The sequence below is a fragment of the Protomyctophum parallelum genome (assembly GCF_964188405.1).
Source record: "Protomyctophum parallelum genome assembly, chromosome: 15".
Lineage (NCBI taxonomy): Eukaryota > Metazoa > Chordata > Actinopteri > Myctophiformes > Myctophidae > Protomyctophum > Protomyctophum parallelum.
In genome coordinates, this window is record NC_139710.1 from 13247959 (window position 1) to 13263949 (window position 15991).

General features: G+C 41.5%; 1 protein-coding gene across 8 annotated transcripts; it reads left to right on the forward strand.

The window, feature by feature from the left end:
* Positions 1–34: 34 nt before the first annotated feature.
* On the forward strand, positions 35–15792 carry hnrnpk (heterogeneous nuclear ribonucleoprotein K). Of its 8 annotated transcripts, none has more exons than XM_083784465.1 (18): positions 35–68; positions 1790–1863; positions 1974–2127; positions 2694–2791; positions 3082–3138; positions 4080–4123; positions 5771–5843; positions 6103–6216; positions 7825–7953; positions 8144–8478; positions 9047–9094; positions 10393–10449; positions 11580–11619; positions 12446–12461; positions 12891–12923; positions 13082–13149; positions 13732–13901; positions 14913–15234. In XM_083784465.1, the coding sequence occupies exons 3-18, from the start codon at positions 2067–2069 to the stop codon at positions 14941–14943; spliced, it is 1374 nt and encodes a 457-aa protein (XP_083640591.1). In that variant the 5' UTR covers positions 35–68; positions 1790–1863; positions 1974–2066; the 3' UTR covers positions 14944–15234. The 8 variants fall into 8 exon arrangements, with proteins under 8 accessions (XP_083640591.1, XP_083640593.1, XP_083640592.1 ...); XM_083784468.1 differs by having other exon boundaries at positions 43–123; positions 15204–15792; XM_083784464.1 differs by having other exon boundaries at positions 43–123.
* Positions 15793–15991: the final 199 nt, after the last annotated feature.

Below are 15991 nucleotides of genomic sequence, written 5' to 3' on the forward strand. Positions count from 1 at the left end.
TTGCCTGCCGTGTGCAATAACTTCCTGTTTGTAACGAAGGGGGAACAAGGCGAGGTGTTGCATCCTTGGTAGGTGTTTTTTTTCGTGTGTCGTTTCAGAATCTGATGAATACAACAACAACAGGTATTATAATTGTTGCTCTCTGTTGTAGATGTCAATATGTTTTACTCTGTGTTAAGAGATTAGAGCACAGTTAGCTTTAGCTCGCTAATGCTGCGGAATTAGGCAGCTAGCTCCGGATTTTCTTTGGCGATGTGATTTCAATATGGCGATGGCAGTAGCTCACCGCTAGCTGTGTATGCTAAGCTAGAGAACATTTTACGTTCTTAGGCCAGTCTTTGTACTGTTCGTTCGATAAATATCGTGAGCTCGTTCTCATGCTCGCAATACGAAACGCACAATTTTCGCGGTTCTTGTATCTTGGGAGAAAATGACTAAACTGTAAAAAATAATAACGCCCGAGCTCGAACCTTTAAATCGGGTCTCGACGCACTATTTCCTTATAATGGCTAACATTAGCTAGTTAGCATTACCTCCAGCCCCGGCCTGGCCTGCAGCTTTGTGTGTGTGTGCATCGAGTGATCTCGGTACATATACATTGATCTATGGGAGATTCTGACTTTCAATTTGACATGCATTTAGTTTCGATTGTATTAATTTCTTTGGCAATGTAAACTTATGTTTTCTCATGCCAATAATGCCCATTGACTTGAAATGGTGTGTGTGTGTGTGAGCTGGTTTATTAACATCGATTTTGGGTCTTCCATTGAGTAGTGATGGATAACTGCCCATAGTCATTGTACACAGTAAAATCCATTGTTCATCCTTCGAGTTAAACATTGATAACACGGAGTTTACTATGTATTAGTGAGTTCAGGCAGGTAGTGTAAATCCATAGAATATATTGTGTTTTCTTTTTTTATGGCAAACCAATTATTGCTTCATGTTAGAGAAATCCTACACACACTTTGTTTTTAAATTTGTAGTTATTTGATTCAGAATATCATACTCAATATTAGCCTCATATGTTCCCTCTCCCTACGCTCATTCTGTAGCTCCGAGATGAGGTCACACACTGGGCCCCTCCCACCGCGTTTCAGAAACGGCGCAAGTTTCAGCTATGTAAGTTTCTTACCCTGACGCCACGATTAATCCAAACGTGAAGGGGACGTGAAGCGTTTACACTAATTCAACCATAACAACGCCCAAGAAAATCCAACTAGAGATTTGAACCGAGCCTTTACGTCCCGTATTTTGTCAGTCGCTTCCATGTTTATCAAGGAAGTGTGCGTGTGCGCGTGCATGTCGAGTGAACTGAAGTCAGTTGGAAATTTCGACCAGGGGAGGCGCTAAAGCTTTTCAACTTCCTTGATAAACATGGAAGCGACTGACAAAATACGGGACGTAAAGGCTCGGTTCAAATCTCTAGTTGGATTTTCTTGGGCGTTGTTATGGTTGAATTAGTGTAAACCCTTCACGTCCCCTTCACGTTTGGATTAATCGTGGCGTCAGGGTAAGAAACTTACATAGCGGAAACTTGCGCCGTTTCTGAAACGCGGTGGGAGGGGCCCAGTGTGTGACCTCATCTCGGAGCTACAGAATGACCGTAGGGAGAGGGAACATATGGGGCTAACTCAATATCAGCCATGTGAGGGTGAGAGACATACCATTAAAAAATATATATATATATATATATATTTCCTATGTTTAAAATATTGCCATCATAAAAATGCTCCTTGATAATCATCTCCGGCATTCCAATCAGGCTCTGTCTCTCTCCCCCTGACAGGTCGGCGCCAGTGTTTGGTCCTTGCTTATTTAGTTCCGCCCATCATCATCACGCCCTCTTGACAATAAATAGCAGTGAGTCTCTTTCCTTCTGCCAGACTCCCTCTTTTTATCTTCATGACTTTGTTTGAAAAGGCTCACATTTTTCCATTTTCTCCCCCGATAATGCTGGCCAACTACCACAGATCACCAGGCACAGTTTCTTGCTCCTCTACGCCTGACGCTGCCTGTTCCCAGGACCGAGGTGCCCGCCCTCCCCTCCCTGCTGTTCACCGACAATGGAGACAGAAATTGAATTGAAGCAAGAAGAGACCTCATTCGGCAACACAGAGACAAACGGTAAAATAGTAGATTTAAAAAGATTATAATAGATTTGTGTCCTTAATTATTGTGTGTGGTATATAAGTAAGTTGAAAATGTACATTCAATATATATAATGAGAACATCACAAGTATTGTTTAATACATAGTAAGGCAATGGTGGTGTCATCACTCTCTCGCTCTCTCTCATTTCTCAGTCTTTTGAAATTTGTGACAGTCAGACATGCCATTTAGTATTCCTGACAGAGCTAGGTGTCACTAAGACCCACTATGCATGCAACAGCTAGGTTGCAGAACCATATTTCACGGCATCACTCTGATTCATGTGTTTAAAGCCAGGCTGAAATGGTTATTCATTCTCCCAATAAATCTGCAGGGGAATGTCATGTAGAATATGATTCTAAATGCATACATGTGTGCATATTTATGACAATTACGTACTGTGGGGCTAATCATGTTCATTTGTCGATTAGTAGTGTTACAAAAAAATAATTGGCTTTTATCATTTTGAGCATTTGTATGAGGACATGTTGGCCATACCTCCCCTGTGTGTGCCTAATGTGTGAATTTATCTTCTTATTCCAGGTAAGCGCCCTGCGGAGGACGCAGACGATCAGAAATCATTCAAGCGATCCAGAAACTCAGACGAGATGGTTGAGCTTCGCATCCTCCTGCAGAGCAAAGTAAATCAGCATTCCTTTAATCTTTTTTTGTCACTAACCATAGCATCCCTGTTCTGAGCATTCAGCAAAGATTTTGCATGGAGGGAAGAAACGAGGGGGCCTGCCATAGAATATAGGTTTTAAGTGGTTACTTTATATTCTTGTCATCTGTTTGTGCATCCTCTGTCTCCTTTATTTTAGCAATCTTATATCTTGTGTTTGTGTCAGTATTTGTGGAACCTTAACACTTAGTTCCCTTTTTCTTTGCCTTTCTATGATTTCATAATTATTATTATTTTTCCTGTCCTTAGAATGCAGGAGCTGTAATTGGGAAGGGTGGCAAAAACATCAAAGCCCTTCGTACAGACGTGAGTATCTATTCTGTATATTCTAAATTGTATTTATTTACTGGTGCACAGCCTACCAGCAAATATAACAGCACTTCAGTAGGGATTGGATTTATATTTAGTCTAAATGGCATGTTTGAATTTAGCAATGGGTCTCTTCATCTATGTAAACTATTGGTTAGAGGTTAATGTTTTGTTTACTGTTCATGAGCTTGTCTCACACGACCCCTCTGGGTTAATCATTTTTATCACATAGGCATCATCAGATTGTCTCCGCTGAACTGACCCCCACAAAGGGCAAATGTCCAACTTCAAGTCCATTTACTTTTGCATAATGTCTACTGTCGATTATAACTTCTTGGTCGAAGCCATACTGATGCTCTTGCTAATTCTAGAATGGGCACAGTGGTGAAGATGAGATCATTTGTAGCGCCAACTGCCATTAGTCATTCTATTGGAGATGTTTGAGCAACCTGGCCAACTCTCAACTCATTCAATGTCATTACGTCTCTCTTTCTCTGCCCCTCCACACTTTTCTCCTCCTCCCACTCTCCCTCAGCTGCTCCCTCTCTCTCATTGTCCCTCTTTCTGCCTATTTTCCCAACATTTTACCCCTCTAAATCTCTCAATGCCCCATTACCCATTTTCCAATTTCACCCTCTCCTCCTCTCTCTTTGACAAACCAAGCTCTGAGAGATTAAAAATGAAGTCACATTTGATCAGTGTAGAGCCTGTATATTAAAATGTATTCCTCTTCCCCTCCCTTCCCTCTTCCCTCTCCCCTGTTTATTATTTTATTGTTGACTTTTTTGCCCACTTCCTCCTCTGTTGCCCATGTTCTGGATGGCCCCTCCTGCGCCCGCCCACCTGACACCCTGGTTGGCCCTGCCCATAATCGTGCCCTGTCCCTAAATGGGTGTCTTACTTGATTGACATCTGGCCCCTGCCCATGCCACGCCCAGTTCAATGCCAGTGTGTCAGTCCCAGACAGCAGTGGGCCTGAGCGGTATGTCCCTAAGCTCCTCCCTCTCACTGCCTGACTACAGGACAAACAAACAAGAAAAGATAAATAGTCATCCTGCCTTTGTCAAGTCACTGTTGTTTTACCTACCTGTTCTCAAAGTATTTTTATCTGAAGCAAAATGCCTTCTTCATGTCCAAATCTGCCTCTTGATCCTGTAAAAGCCATGTCAACATCCTGTTTACATGCCTCCATTTAAAGTCATGACAGTGTCAATGAGCCATATGCAAGTGATGTCAGGATTTTACAAAATCGTTTGCAGTCTGTTCAGATCTACTCTATAACTTGATCCAGTGTTTTCAATATGTCTGTTTTTTATTAATTTAAGTGATGATTACCTTCTGCGTTCCTCACCTCTTTTCCCCCTCTCAGAATCAATGTACTGGTGTTTTGTTTGTTTTTTTAGCTTTTCATATCATTCTTGCCCCATTCCATGCTTTTCTTGTGATGCTGTCATCATTTTGTTAAAGACTGCACATTGAGCTAAATCTGTGTGGAAAAAGGCCAGCCTATAGGGTTCCAGTGTTGTGTATTTTTTTATTTCCGTTCTCCTGCCTAGCTGATCTTTGCCATTGACTGTTGGAGCTATTGAAATTGCAAGACTACTTATTTTTCTCTTTTCTTGCTCACCTCATTGTCTTATGTTTGTCACTTCCCTCATCCCTTTAAAAACTGTTGAGTTGAGCGGTGAAAAATGCCTCCTTCCATGGCATAACCTGCTCTGTTGCTCTCGACTGTCTATATCGTCTGCCATCCTTCTCCCATGTACAAACTGCAGTTTAGCACTCTTATCAGGGTTTTTCCAGTTTATTCTGTTGGTAGTTTAATCTATTTTGAGTCATTAGTTTCTCTCTTTTTTGCTATTGTCTTGCAACATTAGGGAGGATGCAGACAACAAAATTATTTATAAACTAACTACCCAGTAAAAAAGTGCTGCCGTAGCTATATTATCACATAGCAGGAGCATTGTCTGAGAATATCCCACCCTAAAATTGAGAATGCTAGATGATTAATTTAGCCGACGCCCAGATATTTAAAATATATTTGGTGCAGCATTTTCGGGCATAATCTTGACACATTTGTGGTGTGCATCCATCCCTTTTGGCTTCAGGTTATTTTTTTCCCTCTTTGGCACCACTGGTGCTTTTTTTTTGTCCTAGATCGTCCTAAACTTATCACCTCACCTCACTCCTCCAACGGTCACCAACACAATCACTTTGCCTTTTATGTCTTCTGTTTTCCCGTCTTTCCCTGGGCAACAGACTAATGTTTTTTTATTTTTTTTATTACCTTTTGATCATGTAGGGATAGTTAAGCACTTATTCTCTGACCATAACTGATACTACTGAGTTTACAATCCTGTTAAAGTTAACGAACGTTTTTAAATCTAGTACATCAATTGCTCCTTTTAGCCTGGTTAGTCACAGTGCTGGATGGGATATATAGGTGTGGGTCTTTCTCTATGGTCAAGTCTCTTCTTTTAAGGGACGTTCTGAATTGTCTTAATCTGAAGTACTGTTTCCTATTCTTCGGGATGGCACCACGCCACCACCTGATGTGTTCCTCTGGTTAATCTCTGTTGGCTGCGTCCTGTCTGTACTCCACGCTGCAATCGACGGGTCTGATCTAAAGCATCCTAAGCATCAGCGCAGACATCGAAACAGTTGGAGAGATACTGCTTAAGATCATCCCAACTCTGGAGGAGGTGAGTCTTGTTTATTCTGCTCCACATTGCTGCCATCCCTTACTGTATATCACAGTACATGTTCCTATTTTTGTTGTAGCACTCCCCATGCAGTTTATTATATTTGCATCCCAAGTACATGCTTCTTACTTAAGATGAATATCGGAACGCTAAGAGTTACTGTTTTGTGTCAAAGGTCAAGCACTGGGAGAGAAGAGGTCTTGTTAATTAATTTTATGTCACTTTAGTACAGTCCTAACAGATTGATAATTCTCCCCAGTACCAGCATTACAACGGCATGGATTTCGATTGCGAGCTGCGTCTATTGATCCATCAGAGCCTGGCTGGTTCTATTATCGGTGTGAAGGGGGCCAAGATCAAGGAGCTACGAGAGGTATATATACACTCCCAAATAAATCATTTAAATATGCGACAATTGTTTGAATTGAGCATACATAGTCAGTCACAGATGCCTGTACATGGAATAACTTTACTTAATTTTGCTTTTAATGTTTGGGCTGTCAAATTAATTTTTGAGGGGCGCTAGCCCCTCCTATCTCCAGCTTTGAGGGTTTGTGTAAACACAAACATTGTCCTAACACAAAGATTGAATGCCATTGACAATAAAGGGCCAGTTTTGAGTGTTTGTCCAAACGCAAACATTGAATGCTATTGACAATGAATCGCCAGTTTTGAGTGTTTGTCCAAACGCAAACATTGAATGCCATTGACAATGAATCGCCAGTTTTGAGTGTTTGTGGAAACAAACATTGAAGACAAAAGTCAGGACGCAAATTGTGATTGGCCGCAATGAGATGATGTATGATAAGAGCGGCCCTCACTTCACACGGTGTGATTCTTTTTTGTTTTTTTCGACATCTACATTGAAAGATTTCATTTTCAAACTATAATGATGTGTTCACTATCCGCATCGTTATACTCCACCCCAAAAATAAATTGTCCAATGCCAATCCAAATAGTTTGGCAACCCTTGGTATGCAAGACAAGCTTTCGTCACCTAATAGCTGTAAATGTTGTTTTGCATGGCTGTGTTGTTGAACACATACACATTGGGAAAGTTACACAACTGACCCACCTAGGTTGATGACAATAATACTAATGACCGTAGTCTTACCGTGTAACATGAAAACTCCTGTCGGGCGGTCGTTAAAGTTGATTTCTTTCTCCCTCTGTCATTTCCTCGTATTTCGAACCCATTTAGACCTTGTGTTACCTATACGTTGTTTTACCTTAAATGCCAGCTGCGCCCTCCGTCACGTACACCTCTGTCTCATATAGCAACATTCTTTTTTATAAGAAGGTTTTCAGAAAACCTTAGGTTATAGGAGGCTTTTTTTAAATCTGCCTCAGGTCTAAATGGGTTAAATAATGGCATGCACATTTGTCCAGTGCATAGCCTACTGCAGGCCTGGTTGACATTTTGATGCTCTTGCTACTGAAATGATCGATTATTTATATGGAAAAATATTTAACATGCATATCAATGGGCTAATTGGCAGGCCATCAGAATTAAGGGTTTACACCTGGCTCCATAGTCTATTGGCAAAGAAGTGTGCACACTGCACAAGGTACGTTTTCCACATGAACAAATATCTGAGAATGTGGACGCATTTTTGCAGCCTTGTATGTGGGGCTTGGATCAATTTGGCGAGAATAGAGTGTCGTGGGCTATTATTCTCAGCGCTAATGTCAAAATTGGGGGAATTAGAGCCAAGCCATGCTGCTGATCGAATAATCTCGATACCTAAGCATTTAGGCAGATTATGGCAAAATTATCATTAAAGATGAGGCCAACTGGTTTGAATTAATTAATTTGTGTCCCATTATGGTTGATTTTTGTTAAGTGATGGCACTCTTCAACATCAAAATGTGTGATCTTATAATATAATTTAAACCCCTATCAAATTTGTGGACAGTGCATACAGAGTTTATTTTTCAGTGATTATGTCTAACACTTTTGTGTGTATGTATATTTGTCCAGAACACACAGACGAGCATCAAGCTGTTTCAGGAGTGCTGTCCTCAGTCAACAGACCGTGTGGTGCTGGTTGGAGGGAAGTCGGAGAGGGTGGTGGAGTGCATCAAGACTATGCTGGAGCTCATAGCTGATGTAAGTCATGTTTTCTATGTTAGGACTTTTTACAGAACAAAATGTGGTCATAGGGTGGTCATAGTGTCTCACCCAGTTAGCTGCCATTATATTTGTATATGTTTATGAATAAGAGTACAGCATGTATACACATCAGTTTTCCGTCGTTTTTGGTGACATCACAATGTTTCCCTGGCCTGTCCCTCATCAGGCTCCTATTAAAGGACGTGCCCAGCCCTACGACCCAAACTTCTATGATGAAACCTATGACTATGGCGGTTTCACCATGATGTTTGAAGAGAGAGGGGGTAGCCGTAGGCCCATGGGGGGTTTCCCCATGCGCGGTGGCCGTGGTGGTGGAGGTGACCGTGGGTTTGACCGCATGCCCTCCGGTGGTAGGGGGGGACGAGGCCCCATGCCCCCTTCCCGTCGGGACTATGATGAGATAAGCCCCCGCAGAGGGCCACCACCTCCCCACCCTGGAAGGGGTGCTAGGGGAGGTGGTCGAGGACGCAGCATGCCCATGGGACCCCCACACAGAGGAGGGTAAGAACCCAATTGCTTGTGTGTGTAAAAAAACCAAAAACATATCTAACATTAATCCGGGCAACTTGTGTATTAAAAAAAGAAAAAAACTGCATCTTCACTAAAATAAAATGGCGAACCCTTTTGTTTTATCTTAACTGGTTGGCCGCAAAGGTTTGCACAGTCCTACTAACTAAACCACTGAGTTGTTCTCAAAACCGTCTGTCTCTTCATTGAGTGTTTTCTCTATTTTGTTTAGTTCTGGAGCACCAGAAATTATGTTGCAATATCATTTCATAACTTAAGTTTGCAGTTGCCCTAACTGTTGTTGGGGTTTCTGTAAATTCTACTCTGCCTTGGTGTATTTTCAACATGGCTTCACACAAGTTGTTTTCATGATTTCATTCATAGGATGAATTGGATCCAGTATTGTGCATGTAAACCAATGTCATACTATGCTTGCCTCTATAAACTCATCAGTATTCAGAAATCATTGCAAACTCATTCCATAAAGCATATGTGCTCATTTGTTTGTGTGTCTGTGTGTGCGTGTGTACGCTTGTGTCTCCATCTTCACCTTGGCCCACAGAGATGACCGTTACTATGACTCGTACCGTGGCTCAGATGACAGGTCAAAGTAAGTCTCTGCCCCAGTCCTCTGCCCTCCTCCCACTTGACTTTTCTTTAGCCCAACGAGTGCTGTCTTTAAAGGGATACCCTGACATTTGAAATTTCAGTCTGTTATTTAACTTTTCCTTGCAATTTTCACAATTGGGTGGGGTATGTGTAAGTCAAAAAACTTAAATGAGGTAATGGCATTTGTAGCAATGTTAAAGTTTACTGCTGCTAGCAAGCTAGCTTATTACCCATTGCTGTCCATGAGGAACACTAATAAACTAGGACTTTTACACCAAGTCAGAGTTAGTTTTTTTGCATAAAACATCCACACATCTAATTTTGATAATGAGAACATACATACTATGACTTCTTGCTCACAAGTCCAAACCTGCTGTGTGGCCATGCCTCGTTATATTATCAATACAAGTCCAAACCTGCTGTGTGGCCATGCCTTGTTATATTATCAATACAAGTCCAAACCTGCTGTGTGGCCATGCCTCGTTATATTTATTATCGATAAAAAAACAATGCGTAGTGCTCATCCAGTTCATTGGTGGTGCTGGACACACGATGTGAATCTGAAAGGATACAATTATTTTAAAACGCTGTCATTACAAGGTACACATGGCTTCGGCCATAGTTGGCGTTCATCAGGTCTGATGAAGGTCCGGTCTGTTTCAGCCAACTGTGGCCAAAACGTTGTGTACCCTGTAATGACAAACGAAACACTGCGGTGCAAAGTTGTTGTGCATCAAATAAATATTTTTTTAACCAGAGCCGGTATGATTTTTGCTGAAGTTTTATGTATAAAAACTATGTGACCAATCGGATACCTTATTCTGTGTACATCATAGCTGTAGATATAACGTAGAAGAAACTCCAAGGTAATGAAAATATATCACATACGTAGGAAACCTAACATTGTGTTTTTTGTGTGTGACAAAAGGTCTATGGCAAATTAAGAGTGTTGTGGCAGATTGTACATAATCTGAAATGCTGCAGAATATTAAGTGTTTTACAGTGTTTACCATGAAGCCCAACCTTGTCTATAAAATCCTGTCATTGTTTATCTTTTGGGAGACTACATCCAGATGTTACTTTTGATCCCCATACACTGGAGAGGTTTTTCATTTACTTGCTGCTGAGAACATTTCCCAGCATGGATGCAAAGAATTGCTTCGGACTTGGTGTGAAAGGTTGCAGTCCGTAGAAATTGCACCTATATTGTTTTCTTATTTTTGTCCTGCGTGTTCATAATGGACTTGGTGTGAAAAGACCTTAATGCTGACGAATACTGAATTCTTTTTATTCCCTCAGAAAATCTGACAGGGGACTGACCAAGACACCAATCAGATTAGAATTCATAACGTCAAGGTATCCCTTCAAGTCCAATATTATCCCTCCCATATTGCCCTACCCTTTCTTCTCAACCTTTCTGGTGTGCCTGCTCATCACCTTTTCTGACCCCACGGAAGATAATTCTGTCCTCTTTGTTAACCTGCTCCCTCCTGTCTTATCCTGTAAACAATACTGTCTCACTCAGTCCCTGCTTGTAATAACCCTGGCTTGTAAAAGCTCCTTGGCTTGACCCCATCCACTGTCCACATTTCACAGTCCACATTTTGGAGTCTTTTTGAAGACTTTCAGTCAGTCAAGTGATGTCACTTCTTAAAATGTCAACATTGTCAACTATGATGGGATTAGTAGTATAGTGAGTAAATCGTTTTTAACTGCTAATTACAATACATAATCACTTATCCAATACCAAGATTGATCAATTAATGTTGAAAGAATTATGTAGATGTATTTAATTCTGTGCCTCTAGACTGATGCTTTGATCTAATGGGTTAATGTCACTCATTGTTTGCGTCTACAATTGAACAGTTGCATCTAAATACATAATTTATTCTGACCCCTCCCCAAAAAGGCCTATCTGTTCTGAACCCTTATCATGCTATGATGAGACACATCATCTTCTTTTGTACAGACTAGTTAGTAATATTTAGCAATTATATTGCACAGGTTATGTGTTATGTGTAGTCAATAATCTATATATAGACATGTCACTTGGTAGGTGCAAATGGCAAAAACAAGGAGTGGTGTATAAGAGTGCTTACTGTGACGATAGAGGTGGATTGTGCCAAGTAATAGAAAGTTGGCAACTGGTACCCATTTTTCGCTAGAATTTGTCCGGCTATACATTTTTAAGTTGAATTCTATTTAACCGATGGCTTCATGTGAGCTCAGTTTTGGGATAAGAAGTGGCAGACTCATCACCACCGCCACCTGTCACTCGTCTCACCATAACACTGTCAGAGCTGTTCCTGTTAATGCGTGGGTGGACGGCTGGGAGGAAATGTGTTTATACTGTATTCTTAACGTTGTGTGTGTGTGTGTGTGTGAGGCAGTTTGACCTAGACCAGAGATTTTTGTTTGAATATTGATGAGCTTTTTTTACTACTTTGTCTTGTCCCCCCACCCTCCCTTCCCTTCCTCGTCCGCAGCGACAGAAGAGGAAGACCGGATCGCTATGGCGATAACATGGTTAGTGACCCTTGGCTAAGTGCATGCAGCTCTGTTCCCGTACATGTCATTGGGCGCCCGCATCCTTTGGTTGGCGTGCTGATAGGCCCGAACAGCAGACAATGGCCATGATTGTGCCGATGTAGTTAATGACAAAAGACTGAGGCAATATTACCGTAGCCACCGTCCACTCATGTGCACCCACGCATTCACATTCGCACAGATACCGGACCTGACCATGCATATAAGCAAGCTTTATCACAGTGCAAGCCATTCCCACCAAATGACCATAATCACCACAGCGGAGACACCCCACAATAATCAGCCATAATTGCCCTCCACCATGTACTTTAACGGCCAACCTGTTTTCCCACTAGGAGAGGAAGGATCTGGGGGAGATGTGGGGGTGGCTGTGGTAGGTTGCTAGGCAATAATAATGCTTTGTTGACAGACGGGAAGGTCTCTTGCTTGCTCTCCCTTTCTCTCTCTCTTTCCCCCCCTCTTTCCGAGAGCTGGCTGGATACTGCCTGCCGTTGCTCAGCAACAGCTTTTTGAATCGCCTGTTGCCCTGGTGACAGAGCAGCAGCTGAATAGCAGGTGAAAATGGGGGCTGATGGAGTCATAAGGAGAGAGGGGGGAGTGTGACAGGAAGGAGGGGGGTAGAGAGAGAGGGAGGAGGAGTCTGGCTTATGGATGAAAACCCGGTGGCATTTAGTTGCGTGTGCTCCATGGACAAGGCTGCTGCATCATCCATACACTATCACATTCATATCGATCCATCCATGTGGAAAGATGAAAGGAAATGTGTGTACTGTATCTAACCCTGTTTTCGCTTGTCTTTTTACAGGGTGGCGGTGGATACGGTGAGTTATATTTTAATGATTGTATATACTCATACAATATTGCTAGAATGTATGTGTTTCTGTGTATATCTGTTGTGTTCTTGCATGCAGAGATTTAATATCTGAATGCTTATTTTACTGCTCCAATAGATGGATGTTGTAAGCATAATTCTGAATTTGCAAATACAAACATTTGCTGTGTTAGCTGAATCAGAATTTAAACATGTTATGATTATAATCTCCTGTCTTGCCTATCTGTGCTGTGGCAATATTGCTTTAAATGAATCATTGCACTGTTTTAAATGTGCTCATCAGAAGAAGACCTACAAGGACTGTTAATGCATTGTCAAGTAACGGTTTGAGTGTTTGTCTAAAAGTTTCTCACAATGAGCAGGCTCATGTTTCACTGGGTCAATGTTAAATATCTTTCTCCCACACTCTAAATCTCAGATAGCACTTCCTCCTGGGACAACTACCAGTCAGGTGAGTCTCCATAAAATGTTTGCTCGGGCATTTTTACTGGATATTAGACATTGTGACAATTGTGACAATAGTTGTTTTCTTTCTTTTTTTATCACCCTCTGGTGTCCCCTCCCTGGGGTCTTGTTTCATTTCCACGGCTCCCTCCTTTCATCGTTCAGGTGGACGTGGCTCCTATAATGACATGGGCGGTCCAGTCATCACCACACAAGTGACCATCCCTAAAGATGTGAGTAAATAACCACAAACCCACATATGTATACACGCCAAGGGGTCATTCAGTTTGTGATTGCTGTACTTCACCATGCATCACCACATGGCATATGGATATGCAGTCAGTTTGAATGTGTGCATGCACATCTGTTGCTCTCCTTGTCTTTACAGCCTTAATAATAAAAAAGCCGTAAGTCATGATAACATTTAGTTTTTCACATTGCGTGTGCCTGAGGTCTTATACCACCAACATTTTATGCGTTCATTTATTCATCATACATACTGTGGCATCCCCATTAACACTGCACTTGGGATTACTGATGGGTGGTGAATTACTAATGTTGTGACTAATGACTAATTATACACAGCAGACTTCAGAACAGGGAAGTAATGGTCGATGTGTTTCAAGTTCTGAATATTTCCCCTTATTTTCATATATATATTGGGACACATTCTTCTCTGTGCATGGGTTACTTGATATATTGATTGCCTGTTTGTTGCTGACTTTATTAATTGAAAAATGACACACTGGGTGTTCTTATTCTGAACATGTCTTTCTCATCCTCTGCCTTATATATATATATATATATATATATAGCTGGCTGGCTCTATCATTGGCAAGGGAGGCCAGCGGATTAAGCAGATCCGTCACGAGTCTGGGGCTTCCATCAAGATTGATGAGCCTCTGGAAGGCTCTGAGGATCGCATCATCACCATCAGCGGTACACAGGACCAGATCCAAAATGCTCAGTACCTTCTGCAGAACAGGCAAGTTCTGAAACCGCCTCTGTGACCAAAGACAACTCTGGTCTTAGTAGAAGCTAAATCCTTTTAAATACTTTAATGGCATTTTGACTGAGATGAGTTGCCACTGGTACTTTGGTAGTTTGTAATGTCTTGAAACTTGTATAGAAGCAACCACATTATAGAATAGAACCATTGGAAAACCACTGAACTAATTCTCTCTGTAAATAATCCGTTCTGCCTGAGCCTGAATATCAGATATTGAACTAACATTGTGAACCATATTGGTTAAACAAGCCATGAAAAGTATTTCCAAGGATTTTTTTTCTTTTTGAACAAATTAATGTATTTTCCCATTCCTCTGACTTAACCTATTAAGAATTGCTGTTTTATTGAGTGGAACTATATATGGATATATATTTTTGTATTGCATCCTGTTTCTAATTAACCCACTCTTTGTTGGGCTATGCAATTCTTTTGCCTTTTAACTCTTCTGTTAACTAACCCCCTTCCTTTCCTCCCCATGCAACCTGCAACTAGTTCAAACCTTCCTCTTACATGAAATGGCTGTGAATGAGTAGACAAAGTATTTGTACGTATATTTTACATTCTTCTAGATTGATTTTTGTTTTGAAACCAAAGAAGCATCCTTGACATGATGTTTCTTAAAGTGTCACAATCTTCCAAATAAATCAAACCGAATGTTTACTTGTTTAGCCATCCAAGCCGTTTCACTGTGATGCAGGGAGTGGATTGATTCTTCCCCTGGCTGCTGCTGTGTGGAAGACTAGTGATTTTGTTGTTTTTAGTTAGATCAACCGACAACAAATCACAGTCTGCCAAATGGCACAGGCTCCTCCTCTTCTGTCTCCCTTGGCAACAAATCAGCACGTATCATACACTACTTTTCTCGTTTGATGCTAGCTAGCATAACTAAAATGCTAACATAGCTGTAGAACTGCTGTCGTATGTAGTGTGTAGTGTTGCCATGGTAACTAACCCTGCCTCCCTCTTCCTTCCTCTCCTCCTCCCCAGTGCGCTGCACCTGCTTGGACACCAGGACTAACCATACCCTTCCTCTTCCTAGTCCTCCTCTTCCTCCTCCTGCCATCGATGATACACATCCTTCTGCCTCTCTCTCTCTGTCTCTCTCTCTGTCATCCCCCTTTCCCTCCAGTCCAAACGCCCCTGCCCATTTTATGTAAGATTGGTGCACCCCCCATGCCCTTCCCCTCCAAGTCACCTATACCTAATGTACTGAATGTATTTTGAATTATATTTTATTGTTCTTTATTTAGTTTCTTTTTTGTACTCTTTATATTTCAGTGTGAAGCAGTACTCTGGTCAGTTCATCTAGACCCCCCCCCCCCCAGGAGACAGATTGATGCAGACTCAGATTGCCCCCCCTCCCCAACCCCTCTGTCCCTCTCCAACACAACCTCCCCTACCCCACACCCTCAGACTATGATCCCGGATTGTGGGTTTCTTTTTTGAATCTTATTTTTGTATTTTTAAATAAAAATAAATAACAATGCCCAACATTCCTGTGCGTAAAAGAAAATGTAGGTTTCCTGCATTTTTTATTTTATTTTTCACGAGTGTAGTCCATTTCATATTTCTCACACTCTGTAACAGTTTTTTTTTTTTTTTTAATGCTGGTCTCTCAAAAAGCCCTCTGGAGCATTTTGAAAGGGAGACTAAATTAAACTTTATTTTTGAATGGGTTTTCTAAGGTCTAGCAGTGTTTGTGTCTATACAGTAAACCTGTCCAGTGTGTGTATGTATGAGGATGGGTGTGCTTTCTCTCGTTTGTAATAGTGTCTCACACACAGTTGTGCACCATCACCACTCAGTGCAACGCGCAGAATGTAAGCTACTCTTTTCTTTTCTTTTTTTTTCTTTTTTCTTTTACCCCCCCCAACCCCCCCTCCCTCCCCCCCCCCCCCCCCCCCCCCCCCCACACACACACACACCTTTTTTTTTATGGAGCATTTTATTATTTTTAAGAGCCGTTGGAAATTGTACTCCTTTGAAGTGTTTTCAGTTCTGAGATATTGTGAGTTTGGGACTCTGACTTTGTGGAAGAATATTATGCTGATTGTTACTTTCAGTTG